The sequence below is a fragment of the Numida meleagris genome, chromosome 21 (assembly GCF_002078875.1).
Source record: "Numida meleagris isolate 19003 breed g44 Domestic line chromosome 21, NumMel1.0, whole genome shotgun sequence".
Lineage (NCBI taxonomy): Eukaryota > Metazoa > Chordata > Aves > Galliformes > Numididae > Numida > Numida meleagris.
This window is the reverse complement of record NC_034429.1, coordinates 3,083,919-3,104,662: the sequence shown is the minus strand read 5'-3', so window position 1 is coordinate 3,104,662 and position 20,744 is coordinate 3,083,919. Positions and strand designations below refer to the sequence as shown.

Genomic DNA, 20,744 nt, shown 5'->3' with positions numbered 1-20,744 from the left:
CAGGAGGTCAGAGCTGGCATCTACAGGGCAGGGTGCAGGCAGAGCTGTGTACCTGTTGGGTGGGGAAGGACCACGCTGTGTGCCTGGGGCTCTTGGGTCATCCCAGCCAATTATTTTACATGGCTGCCAGCCCCCCGGGGATTGAAGACAAGTCTCTTGGTCTTTTGGGTGGTGAAGCATAAAGGAAATGTGTATTTTGACTCAAAGCTTGGCAAATGCACGTGTGAAACCCAGTTAGGTGGATGGGCAGAGGGGCAGGAGGAGCAAATTGCATGTCCTGTAACTAAAACACTGTGGTTTGCATGAAGCAGCATCCCAGGCACTGCAGTGACAGAAAGGGTTATTGCTGTTTTTCTATGAAAGAAGATGCTCTGCAAAGTCTCAGAAGGAATAACCATTTCCCTCTCCAGATGCCCTTGCTGCAGACTCGTGTGTGTAAGCCCCCCCCAGATTGTGATTCACAGGGAGAGAAGGTAAACTGCATGAGTTCCTTTTCCTCTTGGCAATGAATCCAGGTTTTCCATCCCCTGCCTACCTGCTGTTGGTGTTAGTAGATCCCAACCCTTTCCCTGTATGGGCTTCAGTGGGTTGACTTAGCTCCTTCCCTTGAGAAGCAAATATAGAAATGGACAAAAACAAGATTTGGAGACGTATTTGTGCAAGTGCATCACAGACCTATTCCAACAGGGGGCTTAATGGTGCCTGTAACAAGGATAAATTGATCCCTGAGGGTGCCTGTATTAAATAAACCTTACAGATATCTCTTGTGCCTCAGGTTGGATGTTAGGAAAAACTTCTTCTCTGAAAGAGTGGTCAGGTGCTGGAATCACCATCCCTGGAGGTGTTCAAGAGACATTTAGATGTTGTACTGAGAGACATGGTTTAGTGGGAATTATGGGTGATAGGTGGATGGTTGGAATGGATGAGCTTGGAGGTCCTTTCCAACCTTGGTGATTCTACGGTTCTATTCCATGTTGCTCCAGGAGCTCTCTCCCATCCTTGTGGCTGCGTCCTTTCCCCTCAACATCCCTGGCAAACAGAGCATCCCTCTACCATCCCACATGCCATTTGGGTCACGCTCAGGCTCAGCAGGTTTGAGCCTCCCATGGCCATAAGAGTGCTTGAGAGCTCAGCAGCAAGGAGCAATGCTCTGCCTCCATCCATGGCTGCAGGCGCTTTCCATAGGCTGGCTCCCAAATAAAACCCTGTGTGGCTCACTCATCCCTCACCCCGATGCATCCAGCCTTCCCATAATACCCACCCACTCCCTGACCTGTGGCCATCCTTCCTGCCCCTGTGTAGGTGTGTTTAAGCTGGAAACTGGAGATGGCTGCGTGATGCCTGTGCTCTGGAAATGAAAAGCTTTCAGGTTTGCACTGCGCTATCGGTCCATCCCACGTCTAGAAGTGTTTGCTATGAACCAACCGAGAATTTCAGGTGTTCTTTAAGCTTCTGAGAGAGCAAACTTTGCAGCAAGACATCCCACCTGACACACGGAGATGGTAGAAAGAGCACTTAGAGGCTATGTGGGAAGGGAGAGCTCTGGACAGCCCACACATCGCTTATGCAAGGCGATGAGCTCTTTCAAGGGAGCTGGCTGCAGCAAGTGTTAATTTAACAACAACTGAGAATCTTTTCCCCTTGCCAGACATCTTGAGCAAGATAAAATGGCAGCTGAGGGTTTTTTTAGGGCTATTTTCTCTCTGTGAATGCTGCGTTTTGCTTCATACCATGCAGCAGGCAAGATCCTCCGGCCCCTTCCCCACCCCTCTGTTTGCTCAGCAGCAGCAGTGCAGCACCTGGCTGGAAGGAGGCACAGCACTCCCTTACCCTGTGCCATTGCTTCAATGCACAGGGCAAATTTTTGCGGAGCTGGAGGGAAAAATAGCTCCTCAGCACACTGCTTTTGCTTTGTGATTCTTTTTTTTTTCTTCCCATTTGCTTTATGGTTATTCTATTTTAGCTTGCCGCAAACTTACAGCAACTCAAGGCAGGATTAGATGCTGCTCAGGGTGGGTTTTTGCTCAGTCATTGTGCTACTGGGGTCTTTTCAAGGAAGAAAAATGCTGTTTTATTCATGCCTGGACTGGCAGGCAGCAAAGGCTGTGATGCATTAGTTAGAGGGATGATCACAGACATTGACAACATTTTTGCCCCTGCACACGTGTTCCTGTTACTGATGGTTGCTGCAGTCCTTGGGAAAGCAATAGCAAAGCAACAACAAAAGGCACTTTCTGCTTTGTGAGCGCAGTCAGCAAAGGGTCTGCCCGCTCCATTCAGCCACTGCTTGGTTTTCACTCGGGCTGAACAAGGCTCGTGCTGGAGATGGGGCTTGTGGCTGCTTTCTGACCTTCTGTACGTGATAAGGGAAGTGCTGGTCTTTCTGGAGGCAAAGAGACATGGTGCATGGTGCCCCGGGGCAGCTGGGCATCACCTGCACAACCCCCCAGGTTTGCACTTTGCCTCTTGGAAGGAATGACAGTCAGCCTCTGCCAGCTTCTCCCTTTCTGTGTCTGTCTTCCCGAGTAATGCTTGCACTTTTCATTCATTTTCATCCATTCACCTTCTGCTCTCTTGGAAGCAAAGGGCTTTAATAGCTGTGAACCTCATCTGATGAAGTATTTGAAAGCAATCGTTTTTCTAAACAGCCAGGTACAGCTGACATCCCATGGACTTATGCAAAATACGGCCGCGTTTGTCTGAAAACCAGGCAAGACTCCTGGATATGAAATATTAGCCTTGATTTCAATGAGCGCAGAGCAGGCTGGATTAGATTACGTAAATCTTGCTTTTTATGTCTTGACTTGACAAGCTGTGCAGCAGGAACGCAGACCACAGGAAGGAGATAGGGTGGGAGATAAAGAAGTTGGTGTGCAGCGTGCAATGGCCAAAACACGAGGGAGACTCAACTGCACCACCCTGGGCTTCCTGCTGAATCAAATTTCTTTCACATTGGGTTAGATGCATGCCGTGTTGTCTCTGACTATGGGGCAATGGGTGTTTGGTCAATTGTATGCCTCAGTTACAGGATTCCCTGCCTAATTAAACTTGGCCCATTATAGGCTGACTTAGCTGGTGGGAAAAGCGGTGCTGCTTCTCCAGTGGGATGGTGCTGGCTGGCTCTTAGCAAGCAAGCACGGTGCACAACTCAGGCAGGGGTGGCTGATGAGAACCCTGCAGCCTGGGGTTTGGCACCAGGTGGGGTGTTGCTGCAGGGGTGCCTTAGCCTCACTGACTTGGCAAGTAATTTCTGAGCACGCAGATCCATGCAATGCCTGCTTTATAACTAGGCTCAGCTAATAAACCAGTGGCCAAAGTGAATATTGTGGTAATAATTTACCTCCACTCGCTGTGGTTGTTTTTTTTTTTTTTTTCCATTTGTGTTTGGATTTTTAACTGGTTACCATGGTAACTTTCCACCTTCCTTTTATTGGCGAGTCTCCAAAGTCACGGAGGGAGGTAGCAGTGGGGAGATCAGTGCATGTGAGCCAAGCAGTGCTTTGCTCTCCATCCTCTGCAAAGTTGGGCACAGTCCCTGGTGGGATCTCTCAGATAGGGCTGAGGCTTTGGGAGCGTGGGCTGCAGGAATATCAGACCTCCCAGGTGAAGTCATTTGCTTCATCAGGACACTAATTTCCAGATCAGGTTATTTTGCCACCATCAGTCTGTCAGAGACATGAGTTACTGCCCTGCCCTGGGGATGGAGAACTCTCTATTGGATTCCTGGCTTTGAAACATCAATGTTCAGCCAAGGACTGGCATCCCATCATAACAGGTGTTGGCATTTCTCTGCACACCTATATCCACCCAGAGGAAATATTTTCTTCCACTGCATCCATTTTGCCTTTTTCCCCACGCAGAATTTAGCCATCCAAATTGCATTTGGTTTCTTTTTTTGATCCATCCTTCCTTCCTGCCATTCATTCTACGTGGGAGCAAATTTAGGACTGTTATCTTTGGAAGAGATTTGGAGCTCCCTGGGGAGATGGTAATGAAATGATCTGATTTCTAAGTGTCTCTGAGCATCTCTTGGTTTCCAGGTCTCCCATATCACAGCTAACTGCTGGCAGCTGACTCAGCCTGGCTTGGAGCAGGGCTAATCCTTCTCTGTCTCTTTCCAGTTCTTTTGGGTCCTTCTGGTGATCTTCATCACAGAGCTGCTGCTGATATTCATTGAAATCATCTTTGAAAACAAGGTGAGTGCCATCGGGAGGCCAGAGGAGCTGCTCTTTGGCTTAGCACCATGGCAAGCTGCAGCCCTACGTGTGTTGGGGGGGAGATTTCCTTCTCACCTCGGGTAAATGTCTGCCTATGAGCTGAGAATGGAAGGTGTCGGTTGTTCTTGCTCTTCTCAGGCTGCGCCTTGCACTCCAGAGCTCCTACAGCAGTGGCAGCTCCCATGCAGACTCCCAGCCAAAAATTATTCTGCTTTTATTTTTCCCAAGGACTCATTAAGTTCCTTGTCTCAATTACATTAACTGCTGGCTTGCGTGTGCAAGGACAGGTTTGAGTTATAGCTGAACCAGCGAGATTGGCAAAGGCTTCCAATGGAAGTATTCCTGGCTCTCCACCTTCTGCTGAAGAAACCATGCTATATTCAGTTTTATTTTGCCATTGTAATCAATCATACGATTAAATTTCAAATCTCTGCCTCTGCTGGATCAAGGGATATGCAGAAGAACAACATCTGAAGGGAACATACTTAAGGGCTCTAAACACCAATTCCCTTTTGCACAAACAAATTGATGCTTTCAAACCTGCAAAGGCTGATGGGCTGGGTTTGGTGGGACCCAAAGTGGAAGGGAAGCAGTGAAGGAGAATGGATGCTGCAGCCAACTCCACCCAGCAGCTTGCCAGAGCTCTCCCAAAACCTCCAGTCCTGGAGAGATGCAGGGTGACAGGGCACCAGTGGGGAGATGTGATTCTGTAAGGAAAATCAGAGCACTGGAGTCCTTCCCGTGTAAAAGAAATCAATCTGTGCTGGCACAGTACATGGTGGCTGTATTTTCATGGAAAATGGCACGAAATCGCTGACTTTGCTCCTTCCCTCAGCCTTTGTCCCCCTGTACTGGCACTCAGCACTACCCTGTGCAGCAGGAGAGGGGATCACAGCTTTGCAGTAGAACCCAGGGGATGAATAAAACCATTAGTGCATAAATCATCCCTTAATTTAAATCTAACGGGCAATATCAAAACCTAGTTAGAAATTAGTCAGCAGCGGGGAGAGAAAAGAGACCCAACAAGTGATGAACCCACTTGACCTAAAATTAATTGTGAGGAGGCACAAGTCTGCATTTGGAGCAATGTTTATCAAGCTAGTCAAAGAGGTTTGATTGGGTTTTGTATTAAATAAGTGGGGGGAGGGAGGGGGGAGGTGACAAGGAATGAGCATAGTGGCCTTGCACTCCTGAGTATTGAAATGCACTCTGTCGATATGCAGATGGTTTGGGGGTTTATCAGAGATAACACATTTGGGGTCCTTGAAGCACGGTGAGTGGAGAGGTCCCTGCAGCGTTATCTCCAGCACTTGGAGCTGAGATCTCCGTTTGAGACGCCGTCCCCAGACTGGGATCGTATGGGAGGGTGATGGGGTTGCAGGGTGAGCCCACTGGGGAGAAAAGAAGCAGGGAGCAGTGAAACCCAGGCATTGCCTGTTGTGCTGGGAAAAGCAGGAAGCAACATTTGAATCAGTTTTTGCAGGAGCGTTTTCTGAAAGGCTTTTTTAGTTCCTCTACCTGATCCCTCGCTGTCAGCAGGCTTTGTTTCCCACTCTGACATGCCTTCATTTTCTTCTTTTTCTTCTTCTTTTCCCTGTCTTCTTCTCCCTGCTCCCAGTTTGCCCAACCCCTAATTTTCATGTCAGAGTGAATTATGAAGAACAACGTTTTCTTCCCCTCTCATCCCTGCCTTCTCACTCAGAAAACGTTCCCTTTTCCTCCGTTCACATTTCAGCCTGGCCCTTTGTCGGGAGCAAACTGGCAAACCCTCACCATGCTCTGCATGGCACATTTGGAGGCTCCGCTCCCAGCTCACAAATCACCTTCCCGTGCATCTGTGAAATGCATTTTCCATTTGGTTAGCGTTTAATTGGAAGCATCAAAGCGCCCTCGGAGACACATACAGCTCGCAGAGCCGCGTCGCTGCCTCCGTGGGCACAGCTGTATCGCTGGAGGATTTGTTGGGATTAGCAGTGATTGAGGGCTCTGATGAGGTCTCCACTCTCACGTGCAGCACATCTGGGGGTGGTGTTGGCTATCACAGGCTGTTTGGGCTCTTCCAGCTGCAGAACACCCCCTGCCAGGGGTGAAAACTCAGTCAGATGATGGGGTTGGAGGTCTGTAGGGAGCTGTCAAAGCGAGAGAAGTCACCCTAATAATCCAGTGGAATATGCAGCGCGTAGGAGAACTAAGGTGGGTGAAGGATGATGGGTCTGTAGCATGCAGGCAACAGAAAGGTGCTATGGGATGCTGCTAACCCAGAGAGCTCAAAAATGATGAATTACACCCCAAAACCAGCACTGGGACAGCACGGGAGTTAGATTCTCATTCTAGTAACAGCCAGCAAAGCTTGCTATGAAAAGATTTCTCTGCACCATATCCATAGTTTGTGATATTGTGCTGTTGCCTGTTCCGAGTGTGAGATGTGTTTGTATATTTTCTGTCCCCAGATGAATGCAGTTTTGCACTCTAACATCCAAGAGGGCATTCGGCACTATTATGATGACCTTGACTTCAAGAACATTTTGGATTTTGTCCAAGAAAAGGTTTGGTTTTGGAGGGAGGGAGGCAGATATGGGGGCGGGGGGTGTCTCGTTGTGAAGCTTTTCAAGCGTATATTGCAGTGCTGTGGATGGGAAGTGTAACGAGTGATTCGCTCTGTGCCTCACTGGAGGAGAAGCAGACTGCTGGGTCAGATTTGATTTGCCCTCAACCAGAACCCCCAGATCCCTTTCCCCAGGGCTGCTCTCCAGCCTCTCATCCCCCAGTCTGTACATGTACCCAGCGCTGCCCCATCCCAGCTGCAGAATCCCCCGCTGCCCGTGTTAACCTCCATGCAGTTGCTGATAGCCCTCTTGTTTTTGGGAAGCACCTTCTCCTGGTGCATGCTACAAAAACACCCTTCAGCTCTGTGCTGTGGCAAGGAGACCTCACCAGGATATTTATATTTCCCGTAGCCAGTAGAAAACCAGTGCCCAATTCCTGAAAGCTCTTCGATCGTTACCCCAAACTGCAGATGGGCTGCCTTAGATAACTATTTTTGAGATGTGTCATCAAGCCAGGCAAGCACTTGACTTGATGGGAAAATTGCCAATAATTTCTTTTTTCCTGGTAGCTGGGAGGAAAGAGGAGCTCCTAGCTTTCCACGGGCAGCACTGTGAGCAAGCTGCCCCAAGGACATGCAAGAGCAGGGCTAATCTGCACCCAGGCCTGTTCTGGGGCTTGGCCATTCTGCTGTAGCTTCTTTAATTGTGTGGTTGCGCATCTATTAAGCATGGCACCTAATGCTTAGAGGCTGCCAGGGCTTGGCAACATCTGTCCCCTGTTCTCAGGCCAACCTTCAGGTCAATAAACTGTTCTCCTTGCAGCTATCGCTTCTTTTTGAGCCAAATTTTTTATGTGCCTTGGCTGCTGTTGCCTCATATTTCATGCACTGTGTAGTTTTTTTGAGATTTCTGCTGATCACACTTTGTATCAAATTAAAATGTCTTCCCTGTCCCTATTTTCCACTGTTCCTCCCCTCCACCTCGCAAAACCCAAGGCAGGCATGCTTCAAAACAATGGCCATCGAATCGTAGAATCCTTGGAGTTGGAAGGGACCCTTAAGGGTCATCAAGTGCAACACCCCTGCAGTGCACAGGGACATGATGCATCCCTCCAAATGCACTGAAAATCCAAATGGAAGGATCAATCCCTGACACGGTGCCTCTCAGACACACAATCCCTAAGTTATACACAGGATCAAGGCAGGTGGTTGAGTTGCGTTGCCAGCAACAGGTTATGGACCAAACTCTGCCATGCTAGCCCTTCCCCAAGAAACTGTTCCCATGCAACACCTGCATTCAGCAGAGAGCTCACAAACCTTCTGTAAGGTCAGACTTGAAGTCATTACCCTGTTCAGACAAGCATGGTTGGCTCTAACGTATCGCTTTGTTTTCCAGCACTGGTGAGGAACTGGGAATTTGGGGAATATAGGTTTGCTCCTGTTTTGAGGGAGGGTGTTTGGTGTGCCCATTGCAAATCTTATCGCAAGAGGGGGAGCACTTTGCTCAAAGCATTTGGTGAATGCTTTGAGGGAAAAAAGTGGGGAAAAAATAAAACTTCAAGATCTAGGAGAGGAAAGAGGGAGAAATCGCAGTGAGGTTGCACACTCACAGCTTGGTTGTGGGGAAAGGAGTCAGGCTTTGCCAGCAGAGCTGCCTTCTGATTAATGTTCTCACCTCAGCCTGGTTTCTCTTTTCATAATGGATGGGAACATCACAAATACGTGAGTTTTACCTCTTGCTTTGAAGGAGCCCATGGAGCTCCTTTGATGTAGGTGAAATTTAAGGCCCTCCACATTCCCCTCTCTGTAAATACCCACCTCTGACTCTTGCAGCCATCATTACTGAACCACATGCTTTGGTAAGACTGGGAGCCCTCTGAAGGTCTCAAGGCTTGAGAGATCTCAGGGAAGATCTTTATCTTTCTAAAGCTTGGCTCCAACCCCTCTGGGAGGATACTGTAATTCTCTGTCTCTGTATGAAAGATAAATGGATGCTGCCATGAGCCATCAGAAAGTACATGTTGGAGCCATCCTCAAGGAGCAGGAGCTCTTTACAGGAAGGTTTCTGTGTCTCCAACCAAGAGAAGATCAGACACTTATCAGATGATCTCAGCCCCTTTTTATGATATTTTCCTGTTGACATCTTCACATGACTTTTTATTAAGATTTCCTATGGGAGATACTCATCTCAGAGTCTCCCTCCGTGCTTAGAAGCTGTGGCCGCTTCTGGTGTTGCTGAAAAGTCTCTGCACATTTGCTCTTCCAGCGAGAAGAGGAGTTTTGCAAGAATGTGCATCTCATTGCTGTGAGCTTTTGTGTTAGCACAGCGTTTGCAAACCAGGAACCAGCAGCGATATCAGCAACTGAAAGGCACCATCCCATCACACCAGGGACAGGAGCAGGGAGAAGCAATGCAGAAGCATAACTGCTTTTCAGAGACGAGAAATGGCAGCATTCTGGCAGCTCAGCAACCCTTGGGTTCCATAAAACACGCTTGAGCTGACGGTGGTGTTCCCATAAAGGATGGGGGTGGTTCCTGTGGAGTTTTTTGGGGTCTTTGCAGCTTGGTTCACCTTGGGATGATGAAAATGTGTAGCCAGCATGAAGGACTGCACCCAAACTTGGTGTTTTTTAATCAAAACGCAAGCTCAAAGCACCCTGTCACCACTGTTTCTTACTTACCCTTGCCATTTGCTGTGCCAAAGCCTCTTCTGCTCGCAGGTTTGCTGGCACACAGCTGGTTTAGTTCAGGGAGAACCACGCCGTGCTCCTTAGGATTTAAATTTGTGTAAACCCTCCCTCAAGCAATGCTTTCAACCCACACTGGATGCATGCACAGGCTTAAACTGGTATTGGCCAGTAGAGACAACAGGGAATGGCAGTCCTGTCCTGAATAACAGTGGTGTGTAGAAGCACGGGATGGTGATATTTTACATACTATCATTGTTGCTCAAGTGAGATGGGTTTACCTGCCAAGACCGACTTGTTCTGTCTGCCTGCGAGATGGCAAGTATTAAAATGAATTGGCCGTAAGAAATAATACTTCTCCATTTGTATTACTCATCTGTGCTGAGCTGCTGCCCTTTGCAGCACGGGGACGTGAGGTTGGAGGCCACGATGAGTCAGAAGCCCCAATTTGCTGCCAGTGACGAACTGCAGCTCTGTGCCACTCCTCCTCTGTCTCTTTTTGGTGGTTTGTTGAGCACAGGTGGGAGAGGGGGAGTTCAAAAGCCAGGATTTGAATTTCAAAGCGCCGGTGGCACCACGGTTCGCGCTCAAACCTGAACAGCTCCAAACTCAAAGCAAGACTCAGGGGGATGAAGGCACTGTGCCTGCACACCTCCTGCTTTCTCTCTCTCAGGAAGATGAAAGGCAGCTCCCACCAGCATGTCTCCTTCGAGCACGTTGCTCTGAGGCCATTGCACAGGACAACGGTGTTGGCCATGATAAGCCCGCATGGCCCTTCCCAAAGCAGCCTGCAAGGCTCCCTCTGTGGGCTCTTCTGTTGTTTTCTGCTCGTTATCCCTCTCTGAGCTCTGGAAGCCCCAACGAAAGTAAAACACAGACCCAGGTCTGTCCCAACATATAAGAAATAAATCCAGGCACAACAGCAGTGCAGCCCAAGGCTCTCTTTGCAGGGAAGAAACCCCCCCGGGGAGCAATCCCACAGTCGGTAGCGCTCATTAACAAGGATTTTGTGTCAATTTTTGCAAGAAAAGCAAATGGAAGAAACTTCTTTGCAGCGTTAGAATATCGAGTAGTGCAGCAATATCCAATCTTCCTTTGGGGGTTTTCCTCCCTTCTTCCTGAACTTGTTTTGCAAGCTCATCTCTCTCTGACACAGATGGCATTAGAAGCAATAGAGGAATTATACGCAGGAGATTAGAACTTAGTTTTAAATCCAACCTGAGGAGCTGGTGTCTTTTCCTACTCCCCTTGGCCAAATATTGCCAGCAATCTGCAGGAAAGGGAACAGGTGGTCCCGGAGCTAAACTTGTCCTGCAAACTGCTCCTTGGAGACTGCTGTGCTTAAAAGAAATGGGGAAAACCCTTTCTGTCTCGTCAAGCACACACACACACACACCTCCGCTGCCCACTCCAGGCTTTTCTTTTGAGGGGGAAAATTGTTAAGACTGGAGCTTGTTTACCAAGAGAAGGGATGACTCAAGCTATATTAAGCCCACTTTTATTCCGTGGAGAACAGAATATGACATTCATTAAACTTTTATTATTATTATTCTTGCCCAAACAGAAGAAAAAGAAGCTTTTTTTGTATGTAGCTGCAGCATTTGATCTCTAGTTTAACCTGATGGGAAGAGAAATCGCTGTTAGACCGTGGAGTTTTATTAGCATATTGCCAAACAGCACCAACTAGTTGAGCATTCATTCAAGGCACTGGAAGAGCATCTCTCCTGCATGCCCTGGGAATAGGATGGATTAGTCACCTGTAATTAAATCAGCTGCAGCAAAGCATGAATGAGCCTCTCATCTTTCCTGGGCTTGTGAAAGCCACAATGCTTCCGACACATGCGTGCACAGTCCTCTAACTGCTGCATGTCTCTAAAATGCAACTAAACACCTGTTGGTTGGTTGGTTGGTTGATTGGTTTTTTAACATGGTATCTTCAACTTCCATCTTAGGGTTCTGGAAAGCAAGAAGTAACCGGGGATCTCTTAATACCAGCAGCACCAGACACGCAATACAAGACTGGAGGGGATGCACTGATGGGCTGGACACGTCATGCTTTGTTCATTTCCGTGCCTTATTGCTTCCTTTTCTTCTTTTGCAGTTTTCTTGCTGTGGTGGAGATGAGTACCGGGACTGGGAGGTTAACCTGTACCACTCATGCAATGGCAGCGGACCACTTGCATGCGGCGTGCCCTACACGTGCTGCATCAGGAAGGTAAAGCAGCCAAGGCACAGAAAGTGCCTCAATTTCAGCAAAATCCCATCTCCTCGCTGATTTCTGCACTGGCTTCTCATAAACTGCTTCAAAATGCCATTTTGAAAAGTGGTTTGGGACAGCGTCAGCAGGAAACACTAAAGAAATTAAAACAGATCCATACGGGCTGCACTGTGTTTTGGTAGGCTCTGCTGCTTTAATATAGGGTGAATAGCAAAGCACTGGGCTATGTATTGCATTTGTGCTGTGCCAAGAGCTTGTTCAAGATGCTGAGTTCCCATCTTTTTAACTACTGTCAGATATTACATCTGGTTTGGAGGATGGTTTGGCAAAGAGCAGCATCTTAAATGGACTTGGCCACGTCTCAGCGTGGCTTGACATCAGCTGTTGCCCTTTCCTTTTGCTCTCCTGTGCAATGGCATGCTTTTCTCAGCTAGCTGCCACTAAGTTGAGCAGTATGGGCTTCGTGTTTGCTGGCGTCTGCTCATAACAAGGAGGTTTTGAGGGTTTTGCTGTAAGCAGAGACATGAGAAGAGCTTAGGAAAAAGCCACCCTTGTGCGATTGAATTACAAAGTCTCATGAGCAAATGCTGCTGCAAGGCTGCATTGCTGCCAGGCTGTGAGCTGGGACGAGGAGCAGTGGGGGAATGTTGGATGTATTTGCTGTTGCAGAGCCACAAAGGTCTCTTCTGCTGGTTTTAATAGCTGCAAGTCAATAGTCCCCTATGCAGCATTGCAGAGACTGAGCTAAGTGCTCTGACACCATCTTGCTCCACACAACCATCCGCCTTGTTGCAATCAATCTTTGTCCACATGCTGTGAACAAGCAGCCAGGGGCTGGGCAAGAAAAAGTGCAAATATCCTCAGCTGCAGAGGCTTAAAATGCTATCAGTATTGCTGAAAATAATTTACTGGCATAATCCTGTCTTTAACACCAGTGATGGATCCCTGGACCCCTGGAGCATTACTCTGGAGGACTGCAGTACTGAGGGAATGATAATCACTCGGCCAGCTCTGAACTTGTGCAGAACTTGCTTGTATACTTTCATGTATCTTAAATCTAGCATTGTTATTGGCCTCTTTATTTATCTTTTTAATGGAAAAAGGGGAACTTTTATACATTTTGTTAGCAGTGAAAGGCTGACATGCAAATCAGCTGCAGAAATCATTCTTTTCTCTAATCAGGGCGTTGATTAAGGATCTTTGTCTGCTCCTGAAGATGGGATTAGAAATTCATGTCCTGTCCTTTTATTACTAGTGAGGATGTGTTGGGGAAAGTCAAGTGCATTTTTCAGTATTTTTACGCTCCCTGTGGTTTTTTGACAACTTGGGAAACAAAACTCCTTTGCCTGGCAAACTGTTTCGGAGATGGAAGAAATCACAGATATTTAATAGAGTGGGATAAGTAATAGAATCATAGAATGGCTTGGGTTGGAAGGAACCCCAGGGACCATCAACTTCCAACCCCCGTGCCACAGGCAGGGCCATCAACCTCTAGATCTGGTACTAACCCAGGTTGCCCAGGGCCCCATCCAACCTGGTCCTGAACACCTCCAGGGATGGGGCATCCACAGCCTCTCTGGGCAGCCTGTTCCAGCACCTCACTACTCTCTCTGTAAAGAACTTCCCCCTGACATCCAATCTAAACCTTCCCTCCTTGAGCTTAAAATCATTCTCCCTTCTCCTATCACTGTCTACACTTGTAAAAAGTTGATTCAGTAGGCGATTTTTGGCTTCCCACTTTAATGAGCCAGATCTGGAGGATGCCCTAGCCCCTGGGATGGAAAGCCCATGGCAAATCCTGTGCACAAATTTCAACAATTAAAGCTTGTGAATGTGTCTCTGACAGGTGGAGAGGTTTTATGGGAAGTCAGACACCCCATTACTGCATCTTGTGTAAGCCCCAGCATGGCTCTATACATAGATCTATGTTGAAATTGCAAAGTTGTCATGGAAGTTATCCCTGCAGGCTGAGAAGGTGGGAGAAGCACCATGGGATGAGGATGGAATTTGGCTGTGTTGGTTCAGAGATGAACCACCGTTGTCCTCCTCTGTGTATAACCCTGGTATCAACCAGTTGTAAGGGCAGCAGTCTGTAGGGCAAACCCTTGTCTTCTCATGCAACAGCATGCTGTTCTTCTCCCTGTGTGCCTTCATGAATGAAAGATGGAGAGCAAGGCACTCGCTGGATTCAGTGGACCTTTGAGTTTTAAAGAGAGGGGTGTAGAAGATGTTGTTTGGAAGTGCAGTATTATGGGAAGAGCAAAAGATGCTGATAGGATCGAGTCACACAGCTTAGCTGCCTCTGTGCATGTTCAGAGTGAACGCCAGCAAAGCAGACAGCTTTTTCATCATTCCTCCTGCTCTGAGGCTTCTCAATTCAGTCCTACAAACCAAGGCAACACAAGACAACAATATCCCATGTAGCAGATGTTCCTTCTGTGCGTGCCCCTTCAAAGTGGGAGGTCCAGCTTGGGAGCTTTTGTTGGACCTGGTACACTGCTCATTTGGTTGTCTGAGTGGTTACTTTGTGAGCTTGTCTGGAGGAAGGAGCCTGACACGTGGATTTGGAGGTTGTTTGCAATGTGTTGTCAACCTGTCACTGAATGCAGACCTAAAACCATCCCATTTTCCAAGGGGAGACTTTTCCTATTACAAATCCCTCCAAAGCATTGTATTGCATCCCCATGGGCATCTCCCAGGGCATGCTGAGTTGCATTAATGAGAGCAGACATCCTCCAAAAATTCTCTTGCTATTTTGAAGAGTCTCATCTCCAAGGTCTACCCAGGAGTAAGGAATGGGCAAATATACACCTACTTAGGGGGCTGAGATGGGATCCTCATCTCTGAGTTCTTTTCTAAATGATTTTCCAATGCATTTTCTAAATGATTTTCCAGTTTTTTATTCTTGTGGAATAAGTGCAGGGTAGCTGTGCCTCTGCCAAGCATGTTGTCTCCTTTTGAATTGCCACCGGTGGCATCTGGCACAGGATTTTGGGGAAAAGCAATTAGTTATAAGAAGCATGCAAGGATCACAGCCCTTTGCCCTTGGTTGGTTTAAAATGTCTGTGTTTGCTGCTGTTTTGTGGCCTCTGAATGCATCAAAGTTAATTCAGGTAGAATAAGGGCTATTGCCTGTTTTTGTGTTAGGAATATCCATTCAGCTCTGACCTTTGCTTCCATGCAAGATCTTGGCAAAAAAAATCGATCAAAACTGAAGCATCACTTTTCTCCTTTCTGCATTTAGCCCAAATACAAGTTCTTGAGGGAATTACTTAAACAGATGGGCAGGACTGGGGGTGATTGAGAAACCGTTCAGTATTTGATGCAAGAAAGACGAGTGGGGATTTGTGCCGCAGCCAGATGTTGTTCACATGGATGAGCCCTGTAGAAAGCAATGGTCTTACACCGGTAAGGATCCCATGATGTCCACATCTGAGAAGCAAGGCCAGCTGAAAGATGCCAAGAACAGTGGTTTGGGGGGTTGTTGGTTTTTGTGAATTTCTTTCTGTGTTTTTAATGCAAATGAAATAGATGGATCCTCAATCATGCACGTGTTCCTTTGTATCACTACTGGCAATGGCAATAAGAGCACTGCGCATTCTCCATACCCATATTCTCCATTTCATGGGCCAAACCTAGGATGAGACCTCATCCCAGAAATGCTAGCGGGTGCTTTGCTGCCGATCTGGGTTTCCCTGCAAACCTTTAATAGGCACAAGGACTAATTAGTCTCCTTAGAATCATAGAATCATAGAATTGAAGTGATGAGAGAGGGGATTTTGTGAGTAATGTCGATAGGTGCAGATGCTCTTGGTAGAGCATCACCGGGATAATTTCCCTGCCAATTACAGGAAGGAACAAGCTACAGCTTTATGGCTGGGGCCTGAAAGTGCACATTTCTTTTATGCTGTGTCTTGCAGGAAAACATAATTTACCCCTAAATGTGCACATTTCTTTTTCATCTCTGTGCCTCCAAAAGCACGGGAAGTTTTTGTTTCGTTGCCCAGGAGCTTTTGCTGGTTGCCAAAGCCATCTTTCTGAAAGAGTGATAATTTCAGCATGTTCTTATTTTATGGATACAAGGCCCCTTTAGAAATACCCGGCATTATGGAAGATGCTGTTTGCCTAATTAAATAAGCCAGAAACAGATGAAAAGCCAACATCAGAAGATCAGTCCTGAGAGGTGCAAATAACTGACTAGCTCAGGACGTGCTGGAGCTACCCCCTGGCTTTGCCCTTCATGGGAGCATTGAGTATTGAGAGTAAGAATTGGTTTTGTAACTGACATTAGAAAATGCTGTAGCCCATTTGAAATGTACCCCTTCCATCCTGATGGAAGCAGAGGAATTTGGGCTGATTTAATCTTATAGAGCTCCTGAACAGCAGCGCTTGGCTGGGATTTCTCTCATTAGCTGCAGCTCTTGAAATGCGTTCATTGGCCAACAATGATCTAAGCACTCGGAGTCTAAAGTCCTTAAGTTTCTCCCCAAAGTGCTGGGAGGCTTTGGGGAAATTCCCCTTTGGTTTCTGGAAAACCAAATACGTTTAATCCTGGTGAAATTCCCTTTGTGAAGGAGAGATACAGCTAAAAATGTGAGAGAAGGCGGTTAGAATTAAACAAGGGGAAAATCAAGGGAACATCTTAAAGAGCTGCTTTGTTCAGTGCTCACATAACATGGGGGTGGTCCCAGCTCAAATCACTGGACAAGAGATGAGGAAAAACATCCTCTGAAATGGCTGAGGGGGGAAAGTTCAAGAAAATCATTATTTCCTGTCTGTTGCTTTTGATTTCCTCCAGCCCAAGTTTGCTCCATCTCTGTTTACAGGTCCCTGGAGAAGTCATTAACACCCTGTGTGGATACAGGACACTCGATAAAGAGGTAATGTTTGCTTTTTCCTTCTTCTGTACAAGAAATGCTTGTAAAGCCCTTCTCAAAACACCCCTAAAATGACCTGAAGCTCTGCATCGCAATGGGATGCTCTTCCCAATAGGGACAGCTGTTGGTGAGGCTGTATATAAATTTATTTTTATTTATATTGACCAGCATCCCAAGGCCCTGCATGGGCTTGGAGAGTGTGAGCACACGGCACGTTTGGGCGGTGTATACAGGCTTTGGTGGGGCCTTTTGGGGAGTGATGAGCTCTCTTTGGTCAGTCCCAGCAAACGCTGGCCCTGAGTCTTGTGTTTTGGTGGTAGAACCGATTGTGAAGGGTTACTGCAGGACTGCGACACAGCAGAAAGGCACAGGATGGACTGTGGCTTTAAAGGGACTGTTTTTTGGCAAGAAAACCCAGGAAAATAAGTCCAATCTGCGAAATGGATTCCCGAACGCTTGCCATGGCACTCCTTCGGCTCGCAGAACGGAGCAAGCCCATCCTAAACACCTCAATTCTGATTGCATTGCTTCTTTTCAACCTCCTTCCAGCGCCTGGAACTGCTCGACGTCATCCACGTGCGAGGCTGCATCCACGCTGTCGGGCTGTGGCTGAAAGATAACTTTGAGTCCACTCTGAGCATTGTTTGCTCCCTGCTGCTTCCCCAGGTAGGTTGCGGATCAGGTCAGCATCCTCTTGGCTTCTTTCTCTGTTCTGGGAGAGGCAAATAATTCGTTTTTAAGTAGTTTTCCCTGCTGTGTTTATATCTGAGATCTGTGTCTTGAGTGGGAAATGTAACAGCACTTTCTAGAGCAACCTTAGCAAAATTAACAATTTACTGCTGTGATGCTGGCTGTCTTGTAGCACACTCCTACATTTAATTAATGTTCAAGTAATAACGTCTAAAAGCAAGACATGCCTGTGATAGCCCAGAAATCATGTTGCGTTTGTTTTTACATCTCTCCTCAAATAGCGCATAAATATTAACCAAAAGAAACCATAATCATAAATTCAGCAGCTATTTCCATGCATCGTGAAATCCGTGTTTAAATCATTGGCCATTACCAATGCCTGAGGATCCAGGCAGATTTCCAGCACAGGTAATTAAGTTCTCCATCACAAATGCTGGATATGGAGAGAAATTTTGAGTTGCAGTGGGGGCTATTCCTTTGGAACACTGTTGGCGCTGTGCTAGCAATGTTGTGAATATCTCTTAGCTCTTTTGGAATTATCTTTAACAGAACCATGGTGATTTGGGGCTGATTAAGTCTTTTATTATTATGATGATTATTTATTTCTTTCAAGGCTCACACAAGAAAGCTTTCTCTTTCACTCCTTGGATATAACTTTGGGTTTGCCACTGGAGTTACCTGGTGATGCTTTCTGGATATGGGGTTTTATCTCAATGAGGGTGAAATGATTACATTTTTTTCCTGGTCTTCCACTTGCAGTGATGTATAGAATAGTGGTTGAGTAAAGTAGAAGCTATTTGGGAAATATGTGCCACACTGAACTAATTTTTCAAAGGACTGACTCTCCTGGATGTCTCAGATGGTTGTAGAATCACCAAGGTTGGAAAAGAGCTCCAAGATCATCCAGTCCAACCATCCACCTTCCACCAATATTTCTCCACTGAACCACGTCCCTTTGTACAACATCTAAATGTTTCTTGAGCTCCTCTGATCCATTTGGACCCTTTCTTGATCTGAACGTAAAAAATGAGGTGGGGGAGCAGTTTGCCCAGTCCTAGCTGCAGCGCTCCACATTTATCAAGTGCCATCTCCACAGTGTGCAGATGAGAATGGAACCTCTGCTGTGCTACCAACAGGAAACACGACAGGCACAGAAATGGGGTGAGAAAATACCATAAAAGAGGCGACCACTTCCATCTGCCTTGCAGGATGTCAAGAGCCCATTACAGGAGCTGCCTGTTGCGTTATGCATTAACCTGCCAACATGGTGCTCTTAATTAGGAAGGACAGGGAGACAAACCAGTGATGGCAATAAGGATTGCTGAGCCTTGATGAATATCAAGTGCTTTCGAGCGAGCGTTGTGATTTTTCTGGCACCCCTTAAATGCTCTTCAGATAAAGAATGTCGTTCTTCCCATCTGCTTGTGACTTCCAGGTTTTAAATATAAATTGGATTTGATGCTGTCAAGTTTTGGAGGGAATTAAGTTATAAATGGCCATCTGCGTTGCCAGGAGCTGTTAGCCCAGATACAGCTTCAACCCAATGAAAAGCCAGGATGAGAATATTGTCCTTGAATTGCCAATCCGAAGAGAGCACTGTTGATGTGGCAAGCGGACGGTGCCTTGAGCTTTGGGTAAACGTGTTAACGTGTCTCGCCTTTGGCCATTGGGCATTTGTTGTGTTTCACTATACACTTATTTTAGCCTCAAAAAGAGCTGCAAACCACCTTGATGGAAAGCTTGCAGCAAGCCAGTGAGCAGCTTGGGACCCAAATCCGCATCCTGAGTACAGTTTTGGGTTTTGGCCAATTTTTCTAAAAGCGTGGCCTTCCTTAGGATCAAATTTTAACCTCGCCTCTGATGATGAGCAGCTCAAGGGCTGCTCAGGAGTGGAGTTTTGAACTTGGCTGATATCATCCAAGAGCCCAAGATTTGTGCTCCTGTTTGGGATAACCAATATTCTGGCCCTTCTTATGCAGAAGGAAGTACCCAAGAAAAATTTGGACTGCCATAGATTGCCCTTGGGGAGCATATCCCTGGGCAATTACTGCTCTTACACTGGCTTTCCATCTTACTCAGATGTTGGAAACCACCAAATTTTGATTTTCCCTGTTTTTTTTTTCCTAAATATATGCACAAGAGGCCCGATAGCACAAGGCTTGGCTTTGCTTTCTCACAAATGTTAACGTCTCTTTTTGGATTTGGGAAATGTAAATCTGATGTGCCCTGTCAAGTGCTGAACTGATGGGACAGGCGAGGAGGCAGGGAAAATGTTGCCTGGGAATGTCACCAGCTGCCCTCCTGACCAGTGCAGTGGTCTGTGGTTTTATGATCACTCTTAAATCATCCATGTCTTCATCTTTTTTAAGCAAGCCATCAGAAAACAGGGGGGAAAAGAACACTGTTTGGGGAGTGAAGATCTGATTGTGTTCATTTGTCTTGCTTTGGAGCAAAGCATAAATGCACCAACTCAATTGTTTTTCTGCCTTTGCAGAATACCTTTAATTCTCTTTTTTTCCTATGTTTCATTCTCTGGTAACAATCCTGTCTCCTTTCCCTTCTCAGCCAAGCTGCAGTCAGTGGCAAATTCACATTGTGGCCTTGTACTGTTTGTGTTTAATTGTGAAGCAGCCCCGGATTTCTCAGCAGAAAGCAGTGTAACACCTAAATTTGTTTTTATAGCATCTGCCTCCCTGCTTTCCCTGCATCTAGCAGGATTATACAGGGAGCCTGCAACGTGCATTTGTAGTTAAAATACGCCATGTAACCTTGTGCTTTGCTCTTTCTCCTTTGCATGCCTCGATGGTCTCACAGCAGCTTTTATATTAACCCTAGGAAAAGCATCTTCAACTTTCCTGTTCACTGATCTTTGCCAAGGATGTTTTCCGATGGCATTTAATCCTTCTTAGCAAGATGGAGAAATAGCCACCATAATAAGGAAGAAATAAGGGGATAAAAAAGGCTCTTCAAACCTTTTTTTTTCCCTCCTTCCTAAAGGAGCGGAAAATAACACAAGTCCAATTAAAAATCAGATCTCTGGTGGGTCATCTCCAAGGGTTAATATCTACTGACTCTGTAGTGCAGCAGACTTGCAGTAAATTGTTTCTATTTCCATTTCACTTTGATATTTCATCAATCTCCAAAGCTCTTAGTTGGGAGCAGCTGCAGAGTAGTAAAGCATTCTGCTGCGTTGCATCAGCAGAGAGGCAGACATGGGAAGTGCTGCAGCCCATGTCGCTGGAGGTATTTAAGAGATATGTGGAGATAGCACTAATGGTGTGGAGATGGGACTCACAACACCAGGCTGATGGTTGGAATCGATGATCTCCAAGGTCTTTTCCAACCTTAATGACTCTACGATTCCAAGAGTATGAGTGTCGAAGATGAACTATTTTGTGCATTTTGCAGGTTGTCATCTGCCTCTCTTGGTGACAGTCATCTTAAACTTTTTTTTGCCTAAAAAAGTTTCTTTCTCAGAGGAGAAAGAAACCCCTTCCCTTCCCTTCCCT

At 46.6% G+C, this 20,744-nt stretch overlaps 1 protein-coding gene across 5 annotated transcripts in view; it reads left to right on the top strand.

Annotated features, from left to right (window-relative positions):
* LOC110387226 (tetraspanin-15-like) overlaps positions 1-20,744 on the top strand; it is a 39,659-nt gene that overhangs the window by 14,482 nt on the left and 4,433 nt on the right. For all 5 annotated transcript variants that reach the window (XM_021375117.1, XM_021375119.1, XM_021375118.1 and 2 more), the window contains 5 exons: positions 4,122-4,196; positions 6,668-6,763; positions 11,552-11,665; positions 16,495-16,548; positions 17,095-17,211. In XM_021375117.1, the coding sequence (XP_021230792.1) occupies positions 4,122-4,196; positions 6,668-6,763; positions 11,552-11,665; positions 16,495-16,548; positions 17,095-17,211 (456 nt within the window). The remainder of the gene's footprint in view (positions 1-4,121; positions 4,197-6,667; positions 6,764-11,551; positions 11,666-16,494; positions 16,549-17,094; positions 17,212-20,744) is intronic.